This window comes from Ascidiella aspersa, chromosome 4 (genome assembly GCF_963924565.1).
Source record: "Ascidiella aspersa chromosome 4, kaAscAspe10.2, whole genome shotgun sequence".
Classification (NCBI taxonomy): Eukaryota; Metazoa; Chordata; class Ascidiacea; order Phlebobranchia; family Ascidiidae; genus Ascidiella; species Ascidiella aspersa.
Window position 1 is genome coordinate 21,728,630 of NC_139450.1, and position 19,035 is coordinate 21,747,664.

Here is a 19,035-nt window from a genome sequence, read left to right on the forward strand (position 1 = left end):
AGGGGGAATGTCGCAGAATATTATACTCTCTACCACAGAGACAAGAAAGTTATTTTTTAGAGGAAGCAATCGTTGTTGATCTCTATCCATTTGTTCCAAAATGTCTCCCCTCTCTAAGACCTGAAGAAATGACTCCGCTTTTACGGTTGCTGTTTTATGATATTCGAGCGACGCGTGATCTTTCAACAACGTAGTCCCTTTTACATATTCTGCCGCACTCCGTAGTGGAGTTTTGACGAGCTGCTTTAGGGATGACCCTTCTACCTTTTCCGGTGCAACAAAACGCAATGTTTGCAAAATGCACCTTGCACTACATCGCTGTAAACAAGCCAAGGATGCGCTTTAAGCCATGATGCATGGAAGGATACATAACAGATTTTGTTGTTTTTCATTCTTTCTAGTCTTGGGAATACGTAAGTTTCGTCAGGCATCCACGGATTGAACAAAAGTTTCCGCTTTGTCTCCCTCGAAATATTAGCTCCAACGAAATTTCCAATGTCATTTGGAGACCCAGTTCCAGACGATTGTTGTTGAGGTGACACTATACTCGCTGATTCGATTTGTGTTTTATCTTTTTCATGGCTCGTTTCTGGCAATTCTAATCGACCACTGACACTCCTTGTGTCAAAATACGATGTGATTTTTCTTACTTTTTGCTTCTTTCTTTCTGGAGATGTCATATTTTTGGATAAAACTTGTGCTTTCACTGACAAACTTTCAAAAACACTGTGCACTAGAACAATATTGCTATCGCTTGACTAACATTTAACTCTTTTTCGTACAGTTTCAGCTGAATAATTTACTAATTATACCGAGTTTAAAACGGGCGATTTTGAAGCCACGTTTCATACAATCGGCGAAACTAAACTCCAAATATCACCAGATTTGTTGATAAGCAGCGTTAATTTTGCTGACAACGAAGTGCAACAGTTTGTGATTGACACGTCACAGAGCCTGTTCTGACACAACAATCTAATAGTTTTCGAGCACAATTGAAATCACGTGCCAATCGGACGTTAATGAGTCAACGGAGTGTTGTACTTTTCTAACGTCAAATAGACGACTTTAAACAGCCGTAAGCACCTAATAATCGCCGTTTTCAGCGTCTAGAATACACGAAACGTAAAATTTTTCGGGCTCCGCCCGTACCCGCTAGGGGTGTTCATACGACGCACGTGTTCGCTTTTGCTGGACGTTAAGTGTTTCTGCTTATTTTTTATGACGTCATTATTCATTACAGTCAGACGGAAAATAGGGGAATTCCCTAAGTTGAAATTGCGGAACACACCCCTTTGAAATGGTCACGCTACGCGCCTGCCCACGGACTCCAGCCATAAGACCGAGATAAGAACAACACCAACGTCAGAATAAAACACAATTCGGAATAAGGCCAAAATAGGACTAATACCTAATAATATTGCTACCGTCTAAATCGGAATAAGTCATAAATCCGTCGGAATAAGACCTAAATGGTCAGAATCAGGCCTAAACAACACTTTAACTAACCCCAAACCCCACCCCTAAGTACATCACTAACTTCCCTAATAATTTCAACACTAACCCATTTTCTAACCCCACCCATTACCCACCAATAACCCCAAACAGGACCAAAAATCCGTTGCCAAAACAGCGACGCCCTGACGGCGCCGGTCAGACTATGGCGTCCAAACCTTGGCACCAAAACGTCCGATGCCAGACAGATGGCCCCCGATCGTCCCATACCCTTTACCCACAGGTTCTGGCGTTATTATAGCCATTTAGGTCTTCTTCCGATGAATTTAGGACTTATTCCGATGAATTTAGGTCTTATTCCGATGAATTTAGGACTAATTCCGACGAATTTAGGCTTTATTCCGATGAATTTAGGCCTTATTCCGATGAATTTAGGACTAATTCCGACGAATTTAGGCTTTATTCCGATGAATTTAGGCCTTATTCTGATGAATTTAGACCTTATTCTGACAGATTTAGGTCTTATTCAGACGATTTTGATCTTATGCTGTACGGGATATTACTGCGTATTTGGCTGTATTATGTTGTTGGTCTTAATACTATGGTTTTATAGATTATTCTGCTTTAGGTATTTTTGCTTTTTAGGTCTTTTTGTGTGTTCCCCTGCCCACATGTATTGTATATTTCCACATTTATTTTTCAAAAGCATTGGGATAGCAAGAGTTAACAAATTTACATGAACAGGTTACTACATAACATGCAATAATGAGTCAACAGAAATGTTGGGTTGTTTCATTTGTTTAACCCAGTTAAAGTCGATTTTACAAATTAGCATCCTTATTGAAGTTGTAATTGATTTACATCCCACCTCATGTTATAATGCAGGTAGTTTTTTACCAGTTTGAATTAAACTGGCAAATACTTTAAACCTGTGCAAAATCGTGTTAGAACTTAACTGAGAATATTCTATTTAACATATGTACACCGGGTTAGATTTAATAGACAACCCGTGGTATTTTCTCTAGTAATAAATATGCACAACATCTACTTTTTGCCAACAGTGTATTTCTGGATTGTCTTACAGATTTTTCCTAAAAAAAACTGCACTGCAAATAGCAGAATTATAAGTAGTATCACACAAAATTACATCATTTACACTGACCGAATAACAGTTTGTGGTGGTGTCTTTATTGTGACTTGCATTTGACAGAAGTCAAAATGTATGCTGTGATGAATAGGTAGTGTTTAACAGAGATCTAATTTATCAAACTTGCTACTCAATACTGTTTATCCTGATTTTAAACATTTTTTATTCTGAATGTATGATTTAAATTTTGTAATTATTGTTTGCAGAAGTATACACTGATTTTTTAATATATAGGTATTTAAAACTGAGAAAATGTGCCAAAAAACTGTTCACTATGTTTTTTCGAATTGGTCGAAGACTCATTATTCATATCCAGCACTATTTTTTGAACCAAAGAGTATTGATGAATTGCAAAACATTTTAACTCTTGCTACGCATAATAACAAAAAGGTTGGTATGTTATTCTTTAATTCAAACTTATGTCCGGGTTGAGATTTTGCACTCGCCAGCTTGCTAATCCAAGTGCCATTTGCTCCAGGCAAGTGCTAATTGACCCCCACTCGCATGAGTGCTTTAAGCCGAAATTTATTGTTGTTTTCAGACCAACTGAACGTCGTAATTTATTTATTCGTTTCTAATTTTTTTTAAATTTAAAGACTAAATGTCAATTATTTTATTTAATCGCTTGTTATACACTCCTATGTAGCTACAAGATGAAATTGATCAAATACATTGCACATGATAAAAGTCATATGCGTTAAATATTTTAATAAACAATCAGAATGTTTTCATGGAGTAGTCTGATTTGCTTAGTAATTTTTCTTAGCAGCGATTTTGCCCAGCAAAAAGACATAACAAAAGAAAAAAAAAATATATCTTGGTGGTTTATAAAGAACGACTAAAGTAGATGAAAAATTGAACCACCACACTTTTTGTAAATACTGGCCAAGATTAAACTGTTCGTCAATGTGGCTTTTTTATTGATGACAAGATAGCTTTCTTAACGAGGAGTGAAGGAAAAACCTAATCAGGAACAACCAATTAACGTCAGGCAAAAGTGAACCTTTAAACCAGTGGTTCCCGACCGCAACCCACCAAAGACCAGTTTTCCAGCACTCAATAAAACTTTATAAACAACATTTTACAGAGTTGTACAATTTGGAGAAAAAGGAAATATATTTAAAAACATATCTTAAAAATATCTTAGTAATATTTATTAAGATACTTTAAATTAAAAAAATCAATCAAATCAATTCTTATTATATTGTTCAAGTTACTTGTTGTATTCTTGAAGTTCCAAGTTAGTCGCAACAACAAAAATATTGAGAATGACTTGTATAGACGCAAAGCGAAGACATGTGTAATCAACACTACTGCCACAAAGCCCTTAGTGTGTAATCGTTACTTTTATATAGTTGGTAGGTAACCTTGCTGTAGTGTCAAACACCAATAATCGCACATTTTAGTAAGTTTCTGTAACATTATAATTTCAAGTGTGGTTTCTGCTTAAAAACCTGTTGCACTTTGCAATTGTTGAACACCTAATAACTTTCCATTGGTTTAACCAGGTTGTCTAGAAGCAAATATTGCAAGAGCCTCAAAATTGTTTTCAAGGTGATCTTGCGTCAACTTCCCATCCCAATGAATTACAACATGCTTTGGTGGATTTGCAGAAACTTTGTGCGAAATTATTTGTGATTTTTGAATCTGTTCATAAGCCTTAACCTATGTGTTGTTGATCTAGATCAGTGGTTCCCAAAGTGGGCACCTCTTAAGGGGGCGTTGGGTACTAAATGGGCGATTAAGGGACGCTGATAATAAATTGGGCAGTAACAAGAACACTGCCAAAGTAAACATTTGCACTGATTGTATAATAGTTATATGCTTCGATTTACTTTTTTTACTTTTCTGTTTTCGGTTGCATAGTATGTAAATTTTGGGTTAATCAAAAAATTAAATACATTTGTTTGTCTTACTATTCTTATTGTTACGTCAATAGACTAATTAGAACACTATTGTGCGAAAATTTTCTTTCATGTTGCAGATGCAAAAGGGTATTTAGGCTTCAAAGAAGTTACTGTGATTGTGAATAGCAATATTCTTAGATTTTAGTTAGTGAGCCAGTACCTAGGTATAGTTATTATCTCCAGTATGGATTTATTCCAGCCCCGAATTCCGAATCACAGCCGATGTGTTTGCTGTGCTCTAAATTGTTTTCTAATGAAGCGATGAAGCCGTCCATTCTTTCCGAGCATTTAGCGAAAATTCACCCAGATAAAGTAAGCAAGAGTGCAACATTTTTTCAAATGCTCTGGGACAATTTCAAAAAACGGAAAACTGTTACCACAATATTTTAAAACGTTCTCCATACGATACAAGTAATGATGGATTACTTGCGTCCTACAATTTGTCTTTGATGATTGCAAGAAAAGGCAAGCCGCATACGATCGGCGAAGAATTGATCTTGCCATTAGTGAAAGAAGTTTTGGACAACGTTTTGCACCACAAGGCCTCTTCTACAGTTATTAAATCTGTTCCTCTGAGTAACAATACTGTATTGAGACAGGTAGACAAGATGGCTACCGATATAGAAGATAGCACATGCAGCATCATCAGGAATACAGAATTCAGTTTACAACTGGATGAGTCAACTTTGCCAGGAAATGAGTCTCTTCTACTTGGGTATGTTTGTTTTTGAATGATGGAGTTTTACATGAAAGTTGGGATTCGCTTTAACACTGGATTCAGATACCTAGGGTGAGACAGTATTTCAAAAAGTTAAAACATATTTTGAAAAAAAAAAATTCCACTTGCCAATTTCATAGCGTGTGCAATTGAGTGGCTTCATGGCATTTCTAAAAGCAGCCAATCCAAACGGGCTTACAATTCATTCTATGATTCATCAGCAGCATTTGGTGGCCAAGAATATCCGTGATCGTCTTAACCTCTCATTGAAGACTGTCATCAGGGCAGTAAATAAAATTAAAGCTCATACGCTTAACACACGCTTGTTCAAGCAATTGTGTAAAGAGAATGACAAGGCCTTTGAGCGCTTACTTCTACACACCATCAGGGCAGTAAATAAAATTAAAGCTCATACGCTTAACACACGCTTGTTTAAGCAATTGTGTAAAGAGAACGACGAGGCCCTTGAACGCTTACTTCTACACACGGAAGTAAGATGGCTCTCCCAAGGGGAATTGGCTTACAAGATTTTACACAGTGTTAGATACTGTACTGTTGTGGGATTCTTAGAAAGCTGTGACCCGGCCTTGCCAAAGAAATTATTTCATAAAAAATGATATCGCATACTTGTCACATATATTTTACAAATTTAACTAATTGAACTCATCTCTACAGGGCAACAAGGTAAATCTAATCAAGGTAGCATCAACAGTGTGTGGATTCAAAAATAAGCTGTGTTGTATGGTCGAAATTTAGCTAGACGCGAATTCTTCCAGTTTTGCAGCTTGCTATCAGCGACAAAGTGTTTCTACTGTTGATGTTGAGACATACAGCAAGCATATTCAGGAATTGCATGAAGACATGGAAGTTCGATTTCAGAATGTATTACAATTGGAAATTCCTGACTGGATAATCGACCCGTTCTTTAATATTTCTGAGCAAGGGATTCTCGCAGAGGAACTTATAACCTTGCAAAATGATTTTGAGCTCAAACCAAAATTCTGTGTCTCGTATCAATCATTTCGGCTGCAACGCGAAATTAAAGTGAAATATCCTCACTGTGAGATTGGGTAAATTTTTTTTTCTTGCATTTCCCAGCTCATACTTATGGAGCTTGCCTTCAGTGCCGTCGCAATGCTTCTGGATTAAAAATGAAACCGCCTGGACATAGTAAGACGGGAAGATTTACGACTGTTTCTAACTAAAATGGAATCGGATATCAAGAAGCTTATACAATTGCACCCAGCTCATCCTTCACACTAGAGATTAGAATTAAATAAACATTAACTTGTATTAATTTGTTGTTTTTTTTTGTTTGTCAAGGGGGCGTTTGATAGTCAGTAAGTTATTTAGGGGGCGGTATGGGAAAAAAAGTTTGGGAAACACTGATCTAGATCTAGATAAAAATCACTTAAGCCACTCCACATGATTAAATGAAAGATGACAGCAGCATTGTTTCTGAGTTGTCTATAATTTCCAGCTTGTCTAATACTTTTATTACTTCAGGACTGTCAAGCATATTCCTTTGTAATTGTAATGTCACATGTTCACTCAGAGGTGATGTATGTTGCAATTGCATTCCAGAGGTCCCAGCACCACTTGACAACCTTCCAGCCCTCTCTGTTTCATTTTTTGTAGAAAATAAAAGCGTTTTATCAGAATTGCTGTCTTTCTCTTTTGCCAGTCTTTACAAAACTCGCTCACGCTTTGCACATCAATTGCACAATGTTGTACTTCAGCACGAAGAACTTTATTTCCACTCATGGTTCCGAATCTGTGCAGTTGTTGGTCATGATAAAAGACAATGTCGTCTTCTTTTTTCATACTTGACAAAAACGGTCAGATTGTATCAAAACAATTTGGTGCACCAATATCCTACAATTTAACCCAGGTGTTCTTAAATTTACTTCTCTTTTCACCTAGGTCATTTTATCTTTTTTGGCTAGCTTTCAGTGAAAACCAAGCATCCCAAGATTTTTTGAGCTTCATAGTTGCATTGGTCTTTGTTATTGTTTTGTTACCTGCCAACTTCCAAAACATAATCAATTGATCTACAGTTTGCGATATGAGTTTGACGTTGAACAGGAAACTTCTTTTAAATATAGAATGCACTGCATAACTAATAGATGGTTTGGAACAACCAACTAGAATATAGCTAGCACCAGATAAAAACCTAGGTTTTTTTAGTTATTTTTTTTTCATTGATTATTAATTAGAAAATTTCTAGAAAAATACACATAATTACACCTTATGTAAAATATTAGACCAAACTTGGAAAGCTTATAATGTTAAAATTGTAAACTGTCTAGAAACTAAGAACAGCCAACGCTGTAAAAAAATCTGAATTTGATCATTTTAAGATAACTCCACAGTACGGTACATACCAGAATTCTATACTGACATAGCAATTATTTTTTTGTTCTGACATTGCACAGTCGCTACAAAAGCCAGCAGCAGTTTTGCAATCCAACAGCTTTTGTTGTTGTTTGTCAAAAGTGTGACCAAGTAGTTCATTACCTTTAGAATCATTTATAGTCAATACGGTTGACAACTGTTATAAGATTTGATAGTAGAAAAGCCTTGAACTAAGCGGTGAAGGCATAACAACGCTGTTACAAATAAATGACAAACCTGAAGGAAACTCTTTTCCGTCTTAGCAGATTATACCAACTACCGAAAACTTGTTTATAATGCATCTTTAGTTGACAATCGAGAAAAACAGTGGGACCCAGATGTTGTGAAAAAACTTTGGGGGCTGACCCCTTAGATGCAATCCAGTTTCAATTTTGTTTTCACCAAACATATTTTTTGTGACATTGGGAAATCATGCAGGAAACATAAATTTTCAAAAAAAAGTTAACACGTTCCCTGCGATACCAAATTTTCGTTGTTTTCTTTTGTTGCGATTACCTTTAACTTTCTGTACCGCTAGCTGCCGCCAGAGGTTTCTCACCAAATTTCGTCGACATGTTTTCTACGCTTTAAGGAGTTCTTTCAGACAGTTTAATCTTTTGTACACCGGTGGGTCAAATCGCATTCAACACAAACTATATTGTAGCCAGTGCGATTTGACTCACCGGTGGGTCGCATAATTTAAAGCAACTTATAGAGTAAAGCGCAACTATTTGCTTGTGTGATAGATCGTAGGTAATTATATTGTGAGTAATTTCTGTTTTAATATTTTCAAAATGATTCCTGCATCGTTTTATGGGGTGCAGAGGCGTAGCTAGGGGGGTACATATGTCCCCGGGCGCCAAGGTACAGGGGCGCCAAAATGAGGCTTACAAAATTTTCACAACAAGCAAAAAACGATCATAAGCAAGATCGCTCCAGCGGCTGTGGCAGATGTCATCTGATACGCCACCCTTACTGATGCTGTTGCCAGCCATTCACAGCAGCCAAGATACTGATTCTGCGTGCAGCTGGTTTCGTCTAACTCAGTGTTTTTTAACCTTTATTAAACCGCGCCCCCTTGGTAATTGTCTACGCTTTGCGCCCCCCTACAACAACAACCAATTGGGTATGTTTGAATTACATATTAGTTAGACAACATAAAAAATAGTAAAGTGTATCGTTGGTCGCGCGTAGCGAAAAATATTCAGTTTCAACCAAATAAACTGTCAGTTTATTTGGTTGAATTAGCTAAAAACTCGTGTCTCCGTGCATGTTTTTAGCCTGTTATCATATATAAAATAGTTGGAAAGGGGCATAACATTTATCGTTTATCTATAAGTTAGCCAAACTATAATTTGCATAGGACCATTATATCTTCTATGCACGTTATATCTTCGCAAAACATGCAAAGGTACTCACACAGACTTTGTGCTAAAAACAATTGTCAACAAAACAAGAAAAAAAACAAGTAAATAAAAGAGACCATTTTTAAGTTTTAATCGTAAAGTTGTACAAAAACAGAGTTTGTACAGGCGTAGCAGTGGTGCCCAACTCAAATGCGCAACTTACAACTATACCATTGTTCCGACTAAACATAGTCGTAATTGGTCGTAAAATGTAGCAATCATAGTCCAGCAACTGAAAAACTATTAAAAATTATTTAGTAGCGAAGCTCGCAAATCGCAAATCCATGAACAATGTCTTCAGTCATCTACACGTGTAATTTTATTGTACAGTATATCATAAAAAAAATAGAATGAACACCAAACTAAACCATTAAAACCACTACATAAAGTTAAACATGAATTAGAGCTCGCGCCCCCCTTAAGAATTGCTTGGCACCCTTTTATAGGCACAAATACTGTTAATTCTTCACCATAGAAAAACACAAAGTATTATATATTTTTGTTTGTTACTTCGATGCACTTCGCTGACAAAAAACAATCCTTGATGGAAAATAGTCGACAATTTTAATAAAAATACGTAAAACTGCAATAGACAAATCTGCTCCAAAAGCCAAGACTCGTTTTGTGATGGTTTGAGCCGAGCTGCTGTAAAACAGACCCAAACAAAATGCTTGATCTGGTGTATTTATCTCAACAGAAGAAACAGGCGACGTAAGAGAATGCCTGGAGAAAAAGCAAAAGATGTAGGACTTTTATCAGAAGAAGAAATTGTGCGCGTTTTAAAGAATCTATTTGATTGGCTTCAACATGAGATGTCAACACGTTTTTACGACTAAAATACCTAAACAATAAATTTGGATTTTTGCTTGACGTTAAGACTCTTCTATCTGACACAGACGAGGATGCAGTATGCGTCGAAATTGTGCAGATTTTGCAAATTTCTACGACACGGACAACAATAGCAACGAACTTTTCATTGAAATTGGTGATTGCCGAATGCTTATTGGTAATCAAACTGAAATTCTACCAGAAACTCCTTTTGGAGTCCTTTAGAGTTTATTGGTTTTATGGGGATGACGGATTTCCCAATCTGCAAATTTTACAACAAATTCTGTTAACAATAGCAGTTTCAATTGCAAGTTGTGAGCGGTCGTTCAGCAAATTAAAACTTATTTCGTCGTATCTGCGTGCATTAATGGGACGGGATTTTCTCAGTGATCTTGCTATTCTTAGCGTTGAAAGATAAATATTGGAAACAACAGATTTCGATGACGTGATTGACCAGTTTGCGACAGTGAAATCTAGAACAATAAATCTATCTATTGTAGACTATGTAAATCATTTCATGTTTGACAGTGACTGAGTGAGTCATATGCTGTAGTTTGTATAACGCTTTTTCTTTAAATACCTACATTGTTCTACTAAAATTTGAATTGTTTTCCGTATGAAGTAGGGTATATTATGTTAATTTAATAGAAAATATGATGAAACATAGAGGAGGGGGCGCCAAAGTTATAGTTTGTCCCCGGGCGCAAAATACCCTCGCTACGCCTCTGTGCGGTTGTCGTATATTTTGTTAGGGGTTAGTTTTCAGGGCCTTATATTATATTATTTGTTTTACGTTTTTCAAAATTTTTAAAATTGTTTTTTTAAACCCCCTTCAAAAAAATACACCCCAAACCCTTGGGCCCACCACATTTTCTGAAGTTTATATTATTATTAAAAGTTGTAGTATGAGCCCAAACTTTCTCATGAGCGTATATGGTGAAATGACAAATCTGATTATACCATTATTGAAAAAGATAAAGTTTAATGTAAAAAAAACACAGACCCTAGAAAAGATACTTAGGCAACTTTGTTACATAAATAAGCTTATTATTGTGTTTTTACAGAATTACTTTGTGTTTTGTAGGTAAAAGTTGTTGGTGGTGGCTTATCTCCTTCTGATGTAGCATGTACAAATGACTACATGATATCTATGAAATATTTCAATAAAGTTTTAGACATTGATTCAAAAAAATATATTATAAGTGTAGAGTCGGGTAAATATAATATAGAATAATTCTGGTCTGTTTTATATCGTATTTATTGTTTAATTTTTACTAGGTGTTACAATTCGTGAACTGAATCAACGGGTGTTACCTATAAATGGCCTGTCTTTAATCAATCAAGGTTCTGTTTGTGATCAAACCATTGGGGGAATTATTGGTACTGGTTCACATGGCACTGGCCGTACATTCGGATCATTTGCTTCATGTATTTTAGAAATTACATTTATGAAACCTGATGGTAGGTACTATATTAACATGTTTAAGTATTTTTGTTTGATTTCTTTATTTTATACTCTTAGGGTGCATAATAACTTGCTCACAACATGAAAACTGTGAATTATTCCAAGCTATTCGTTGTCACATTGGAGTTCTTGGCATAATTTTAAGTGCTAAAATTCAGGTAACAATCTAATACTTAAAAAATTGGAAAATTAACTATCAAATATTTAAACATACTCTTTTAGTGTGAATCTTCTTTTTCCTTACATATGAGGCGTCAATCTGGTAAACTTGAGGAAACATTGAAAAATTTGAACAGTTATTCTTCAAGTTCACAACATTTTCGTTTTTTGTGGTTTCCGCACACAGGTATTTCAAAGTTGTTCATATTGTAACTATTCTTATTAAATTTGGGCTGTTTGAGTGCATTTCTGTGACTTTTGATTAGTCACAACAAAAACTTAATTATCTTGGTGGGTTTTCTTTTTTTACTGGCAAGTTTTTAGTTTATATGTTTTTTTTTTGGATAATTTTCTTTAACAAATAAAGACCAGATAACCACTTGTGCCCCCAGGTTGGAAACCACTGATTTACATTGTTGATATTGAACTAAAAGTTGTTCTCACCAACATTACCACAGATTTCATATAATCAGCCTTAATTTTATACCGAATTATAAAAGTGTAGTACTTGTTGCCAACCTTGCCCGAAAAAATTTGCACTCGCACTGGCGAGCGGCAAGTGAAAAATCCCAAACCTAATTTACCTATAATGACTTGCCATGTAAGGCTGATTGTCAAGTTATAAAATTGTTTTTTTTTTATAAGTAGGGATGTTCAAAGTAGAACCCCAAGGTATTCTAGAATAATAGGTTTCAAATCTAGAATAACGAATCCAGAATAGCGAACCTAGTATATTTTTATTAAATTATTTAACCTTGATTTTGTTTGAGGAAGGCTCACAATCACAGCAATAAATCACCCAAACAATTTGCTAACATGTGTATATTATAATAAAAAAATCTCCCATATGTTTAACATTCTTAACAACTGTCATTTAAAGCAGTTCTGTAAACTGTAATATGTCAACTGTCCAGGTTGTTGCCAAAACTTATATTTTTGCCAATAGTAAGTACAATGAAACACTGCACACAGAAGTCTTAAGCAATTCGGTCCTGATTTTTAAAACATTGTTGGGTCTTAGTGCTTTTTTTTTTGATAAACATGATCTGTTATGCAGTCAAATAATGTACTGCAAAGAATACAAAGTTGCTATTGACATAAACAATTCTTGACAGTTACGCTGTGCATAACTGCATAACCTCGCTGAATATTGGCCTAAAGTTGATCTTAAGTAACCCTATAGCGCATTTTGTGGACAGCCAGCACGTTTTACCACGTAATATTACTTTTGCAACTTAACGCATATAGGGAAATTTCAAACTCCACACCAGACATTACACGTTAGTCGCTCGCCTAATAATGCTTGATTGACACTAAATTATTAGACGAATGTTATTGCGAGACGCGGTAATTGGTCGCCGCAGCGACAGGACAACTTACCACACCCGTTTGTGCAATTAGGCGCAACAATCGGCGGTAAAACATTAAATTATATCGGTTCCAATTACCCGAAATAAACGGCAGAATTGGATTCGAATCCAAGGCTTCTATATTCTACTTTGAACATCCCTATTTATAAGTTTAAAGTGTACCATAAATATTTGTTAATATTTTACTGTGCCACAGGCTAAAAAAATTAACAACCACCGCTATTGATACTAATATTTAAAGCGTTATATTTTCCTAATGAAATATGAACCGTTTAAATTTATATTTTTAATTATATAAGCGTTTTTATAACCTGCAATTGATGTATTGTAGATGCTTGATTCACTTGTATGGATCTATAATGTAGACTAATAATAAATATTAAAGCCAAATCGGTCAAGTAAATCAGCATCATCTTGATTAAGAATTTTGATACTTGCTTGTATAATCACAAATACTATAAGAACTAACTTTTTTTTGCTTTTTTGTAGATAATGTTGTTACCTTTATGGCTGATCGAACCAATAAGGATTACTTTGATGGAAACAGCTGGTTTTGGTCAAAATTAATTGGGTATTACTTCCTTGAATTCTGTCTTTGGATTTCAATATTTGTTCCGTTTTTGGTGCCAGTTATAAATAAAGTTTTTTTTAAACTTGTTTACGAAGGTAAATAAAAATAACAAAATTCATTGAGTTTTGCTTTATGTTAGCATTGGCAGGTGGTGGTATGTTTATATTTGTTTCTGCATCTCTGTATTTATAAAGAGGGTTCTTCCGACAATTATTTATACTGTACCGACGCCCTGAGGAGCATATGCCCTGTTTGAAACGTCGGTACAGAATAAATAATTGTCGGAAGAACCGTCTTTATAATTAATATAATGCCTTGCAGCAACAGTATATTCATCTCTGTATTTCTTGCATAATTTTTTTGTTTTAGGTTCATATGAATGCATAGGAAGAAGTGATCAAATTTTTAACATAGATTGTCTCTTTAAGCAACATGTCACCGAATGGGCGATTCCATTTAAACAAACTACAAAAATGTTGTTAAAAATGAGGAATTGGTTAAGTTCTAACCCGAAAGTTAAGGTAAATGGGTTGTGTATGTTATGGTTTATCATTATATACTCCTGTTATTTCTATTTCTGTTATTAGCTAAGTTTAACTACAGGCTGCCAATGTCACCCAACTCACACAATGGATTAAACGTTCTGTGTATCCCTATGTATCTGCAAGTAATTTAAATCAGAACAAGAACCGTGTCATTTAAGAAACATATAAAATGAAAACAACATAACATCAATTGATTTTGGGGTACTTTATTCATCAAGACTATTAGAATTTATGCTTGCAGTGTTCTTTTTTTAAATGAAAGTTTGTAATGACTTCATGAAAACAATGTTAAACCAGAGAAATGATAAATGTGTGAGATTTTAAGGTGTTCCTGTGGTACTGGGTCAGAAGTGATTGTGATGAAATAGTATATGAGTGAAATTTAGTACCTCGTCCATAGAAATCCTACTGAAACAAATTTGTAATAAATTGCTGACAGCCTGTTGTTAACTTTGCAATTACTCTGGTGTGTTGTTTATGCAGCATTTCATTTGATCTAGCCCAAAAGATGCCTACATGTCATAAGTAGGAGAAACACATTTGTTTAAATGTTGTTTAATTAAATTTGTAATTTTGCTTTTCTTGATTTGTCTTTTCAAGTTCAGGAAGGTTTCATCATTGAGTCTTCCAGTTTTTGACTGGCTAATGTTGTTAGGCATGCTACTGAGAAAATGCTGACTTTCATTGAATACTCAGCATACACTGCTGACGCACAGCATGAATTGTAATGAAATAATCAGTTTTTCAAACTATTGATTGCTTCAATCTTGAAAAATATAAATGATTTTTGCCTGAAGAGATAGTGCAATTCATTCAATTTTAAAAAAATGTCAGATAAGTAACATAACTTAACAACCCAAGTGTCATAGAGAAAAATATCTGCAGAATTTTTTGTTTAACAGCATGATAAGTATATCCAAATGTAATAGGGTTTGTATAATGTAGCCCTGTGGTTGTCAACCTTTTTTGCCTGTGGACTGGTTTTTAATTAGCATAAATATTAACAAACTTAAATACCTTTAATTTTTTTAGTTCTGCACCATAGCAGTTAGTTCATCACTAAGCCAATGTGCACTGAAAAACTTAATAGGAACCTTGTTTCTGAACTTTTCATCAGTTTGTCAAAGTCGGGTCTCTTTTTGCCATTGCATATCTGGCATCGTCTTCTGGTTAAAGTTGGTTAGGTAGTTTTTTAATGTTGAAACACAAGCTTCGCACAACTACGCTTTTGAAAAAGGGTTGCTGCTTGCTAGCAGAGATTGGAGAGGTTGGGCTCCACCCACTTAACATTTGCAGAGGATTAAGTTCAAACAACTTTTCTCTCCACATCTGTACAGTTTGCAGTTCAACCAGCTATTCAGCAATGCAGTCTATTTCTGACTGAACTTCTAGCACAGATACTTCAAATGGATTTTGCAACCAGTTAAATTTCTTACTGTAATTATGAACGGGAATTTATTGATCCAGTTTAGAAACAATTGTTTTGAGGTGTTCCAAGAAAAGATTCGCCAAGTCCACGCTAAACTATTTTGCTTCTGAATTAATAAATTGAATGCTAGAAAAGCAGCCAACTTTTTACTTTTCATTTGGTAAATCCACAATTTAATTTTAGATTTTATTGCACCAATACTTTCTGATACCCTGTCATAGTTTGGTGACCCCCTGGGCAATCATGCATGAAGGAACAATTTCCATTGCAGTTTCAAATATGCATTGTTGATAAAAGTAATTTGTCTTGTAAATAATATAATATTTTACTTGCAACTATTTGAACTGCCCGAGTACGTTATAAGTAGGGCAATTATTTTATGCCTTGGCAAAAAAAGTTAAAAGTCAAGTGAAAATTAAACACAAAATGCATGAAAATCTATTACGAAAAACAACAAAAATTGTTATTTTGTACAATATCTGCTGTGTCTTTTAAGGGATGAAAAAAATAAACTGTTTTTTTGAACAATTTTATAAAATAATGAGCATCTCATTTTTCTTTTGCATTTTTATAGTTTTTTGTCTTTTTGATATGCCAAAAATATCTACTAAGCATTTATAAACCTGAAAAATACCTGATTTGTATTCCACCTATATTCAGTAAAAATATAAATCAAGTGACAAATGTCACCAAGAAAACAATGCCGTACTTCAATACAACAATGCCTTGTTTTAACTAATGCTTACCTTGAGGTTAAAATTTAAGGTAAATTTAAAAAATTATTTCTAGATCAAAATTTTTATTTTTATTTGTAGGTCAAAAAATAATTGCCCTAGTTATATGGAATATATTCAAAGATAATATCACTCTGTTGTAGCTGCAATTGTTAGCTTTCCTCGGACTAGGTGAAATTTCAGTTTTTTGTTTGCCCAAATTGAGCTTGTCCTATTTTTCTTTGCTCACCTAACAAGAAAAACGAAATATCAGACATAACACTGGAAAATGTACCTAAGGTTCTTAACAAAAGGCACATACAGGTGTCTAGGAATCTATCATGGAGTAATAAACACGCCATACTAGATTATCACCGCTTAGTTTAATTTTAGCCTGAACGATGCTGTTAATTTCACTAAAATACAGATGGTAGAACATTGACCCATTAAAAATAACATTTATGTATAAAATAAAATTTATGTCCTCTGGTTGTAGGCTCATTTTCCTGTGGAAGTTCGATTTGTTAAGAAGGACGACATAATGCTTTCTCCCTCTGGAATTGAAGATGTCACTTACATTGGTATCATATCATATAGGTCTGTTTTATTATTTATTTATATTTGCTTTCCACCTGTTGGTATGAAGTTATTTTTGTTTGATAAACTGCAGACTGTTATCACCTTCCCTTGGCCAGTTAATGTATGACTACTTAAGCAACGAGACCCGAAACAATAAAACTATTAAAAACATGTCACCTATTTTTTGTGATTCCTGTTTTATTTTATTTAAGTTTCAGTTTTATGTAAGTGATTTATTTGAAGCTATTTGTCATCCTTTACATAGTAAAAAGGCATCTGATTACATAAGGTGTTCTATCCTGTTACATTTAGCAATTTTTATTTTTTATTAGTTGTCCAGCCGGTTGTCAGGCTTTTTCATATCTGAAACCAATTTTCTAGGCCTTATGGTAGAGACGTGCCTCATTCAAAGTGGTGGAATTTTTTTGAAAATCTTGCGTTGGATCTTGGTGGAAAACCCCATTGGGCCAAAGCACATAAAGTGAGAAATATTTTTTAACATTATTTTGCTATTCACATGTCGTCAATGCCAGTGGTTTCGGGGGCCTAATTGTAAAAAAAAAAGATTTAATATAACTGTATTTCAGTGACTAGTGTGATAACGTTGTTGCAATATATATATATATATATATTTCTTGAATTGTCCCGGGATGTGTAGTATTGCAGTTGGAATAAATTTATTTCCTCGATAGGTAATAAAAAGCTTTTACAAGGTAAAGAACAACATGTGCAGTGTACACTGTACATTAGTCACGAAACCATTTCTTTAGGCTAAAATGCAAAAAGTTATTGATACAGGAAAAGTATTTGGATTCTTTATTTTGAAATTAATCGTAGAATAAAGGCGGGCAAGCGGTCGCATTTTCGGAGTCGTTGGAACCACTTTGCAAACGTTATCTCTGGTTAATAATGTTGAAATGAGCGCCTTCATTTTTTTACAGCATATATGTGTACGAAATAAACTTGTGTTTCGCTATTGCATGTTTTTGCCAACAAACGACAGACCCAAAATACCCAAAACCAAGACAACATAGTTATTTATATAGCTATAAAGGAACTCCCAGCCATAAGACCGAAATAAGAACAACATCAACGTCGGAGTAAAACGCAGTTCGGAATAAACCAAAATAGAAATAATGCCTAAGAGTCGCAATACCGTCTAAATCAAAATAAGACCTAAATGGCCAGAATCACTCCTACACAACACTTTACCTAACCACTAGCTTTTTTTAACATTTACGTTCAAAATCAAGAAAAGTTAAGATTTTCATGAAAGAGTTACTCAAATACTATATTGTTCATAAATTTGAACTTTACACAATATTTGCATGTTTCTGTGGCATTTAATCTTAAATATAAAAAAAATAATAAACCAAGATTTTTATCTTTTCTAAAGATTTTATTTTTTAGATGAAAGCTGCCAACTTGCGCAAGATGTACCCACAGTTTGATCGTTTTATGGAAATACAAAAGGACCTAGACCCAGAAGGCTTGTTTATTAACGAATATTGGCAAAGGATTATGCAATAAACCATGAATAATAAGTTAGGTGTGACCAAGAATGAATAGATAGGTCTAGAAAACCGTTTGATATAATGGAGTTTCTATTTTTCTTGTTTTTCTTCTATTCCACCATGCTACACAATTATTCTATTACGTTTTTAATAATACAAAAAAAATCAAAATAATGTTAAAAAAAATTGTAATTTTGACGTAATAATTTGAATTTTGAAGTGGTTTTATACTGTGTAGTGCACTATAAATGTTTAAATTGTTTAAAACTTTTCTCAAACTGGCATAACTAAGAAAATGCTCTTCATTTTATGGCTTAATGCGATTGCTGTTTAAGACCTCGTTAAATATAGATGTTTGTCCCATAAAAAAGTGTTTTTTTGTAATGTACAGCAGTAAAACGAATTTTGCAGTTTGACGTTCCGCTGTCCTGTTAAAACTTTTATGTATATAATACCGGAGCCTTCCCAGAATGTTGCACAAAAACAACTTTTTCTTCCTGTTGCCACAAATTGATATTATAGGCCATGATTCAATGATAAATCGATGGTGCAAATCTAGATTAATCGTTTTTTATTATTATATAAGTACTAAGCGATTGACCCAATAAACTTAAAACAACAAAACTCCTGCCGCTTTGGACGCCTGTGTTCTTTTGTCTCACGCATAACCAAGATGGTCATAGCTTTAAAACGCATCGCGAATGCGCTGTCAGTAGCGTCAGCCAACCGAGGTCGCAGCATTGGGAAAAACCTACGACAATTGCAATTCCAGACTAAAAGTACCGGTGCAATGCAATTTAATCAAACTAGAGCGCTACAAAAATGTAATTTTTGAAGA

General features: G+C 34.5%; 1 protein-coding gene across 2 annotated transcripts; it reads left to right on the forward strand.

The window, feature by feature from the left end:
* Positions 1–2,809: 2,809 nt before the first annotated feature.
* LOC146148653 (L-gulonolactone oxidase-like) lies at positions 2,810–18,807 on the forward strand. Of its 2 annotated transcripts, none has more exons than XR_014494782.1 (10): positions 2,810–2,989; positions 10,937–11,066; positions 11,131–11,313; positions 11,375–11,475; positions 11,540–11,663; positions 13,336–13,512; positions 13,787–13,938; positions 16,601–16,701; positions 17,016–17,164; positions 18,094–18,137. XR_014494782.1 is itself a non-coding variant. In XM_083387044.1 (10 exons), exons 1-10 carry the CDS (start codon positions 2,852–2,854, stop codon positions 18,211–18,213), a joined length of 1,326 nt encoding a protein of 441 aa, XP_083243170.1. In that variant the 5' UTR covers positions 2,810–2,851; the 3' UTR covers positions 18,214–18,807. The 2 variants fall into 2 exon arrangements, 1 of the variants encoding a protein (XP_083243170.1); XM_083387044.1 differs by having other exon boundaries at positions 17,065–17,164; positions 18,094–18,807.
* The last annotated feature ends 228 nt before the right edge of the window (positions 18,808–19,035 follow it).

What these genes read in the sequence shown, in the direction of transcription:
- LOC146148653 (XM_083387044.1), top strand. Translation starts at nt 2,852, where the DNA reads ATGTGCCAAAAAACTGTTCACTATGTTTTTTCGAATTGGTCGAAGACT. An exon ending in CTACGCATAATAACAAAAAG is followed by an intron (nt 2,990 to 10,936) that starts GTTGGTATGTTA and finishes TGTGTTTTGTAG; the next exon opens with GTAAAAGTTGTTGGTGGTGG. An exon ending in TATTATAAGTGTAGAGTCGG is followed by an intron (nt 11,067 to 11,130) that starts GTAAATATAATA and finishes AATTTTTACTAG; the next exon opens with GTGTTACAATTCGTGAACTG.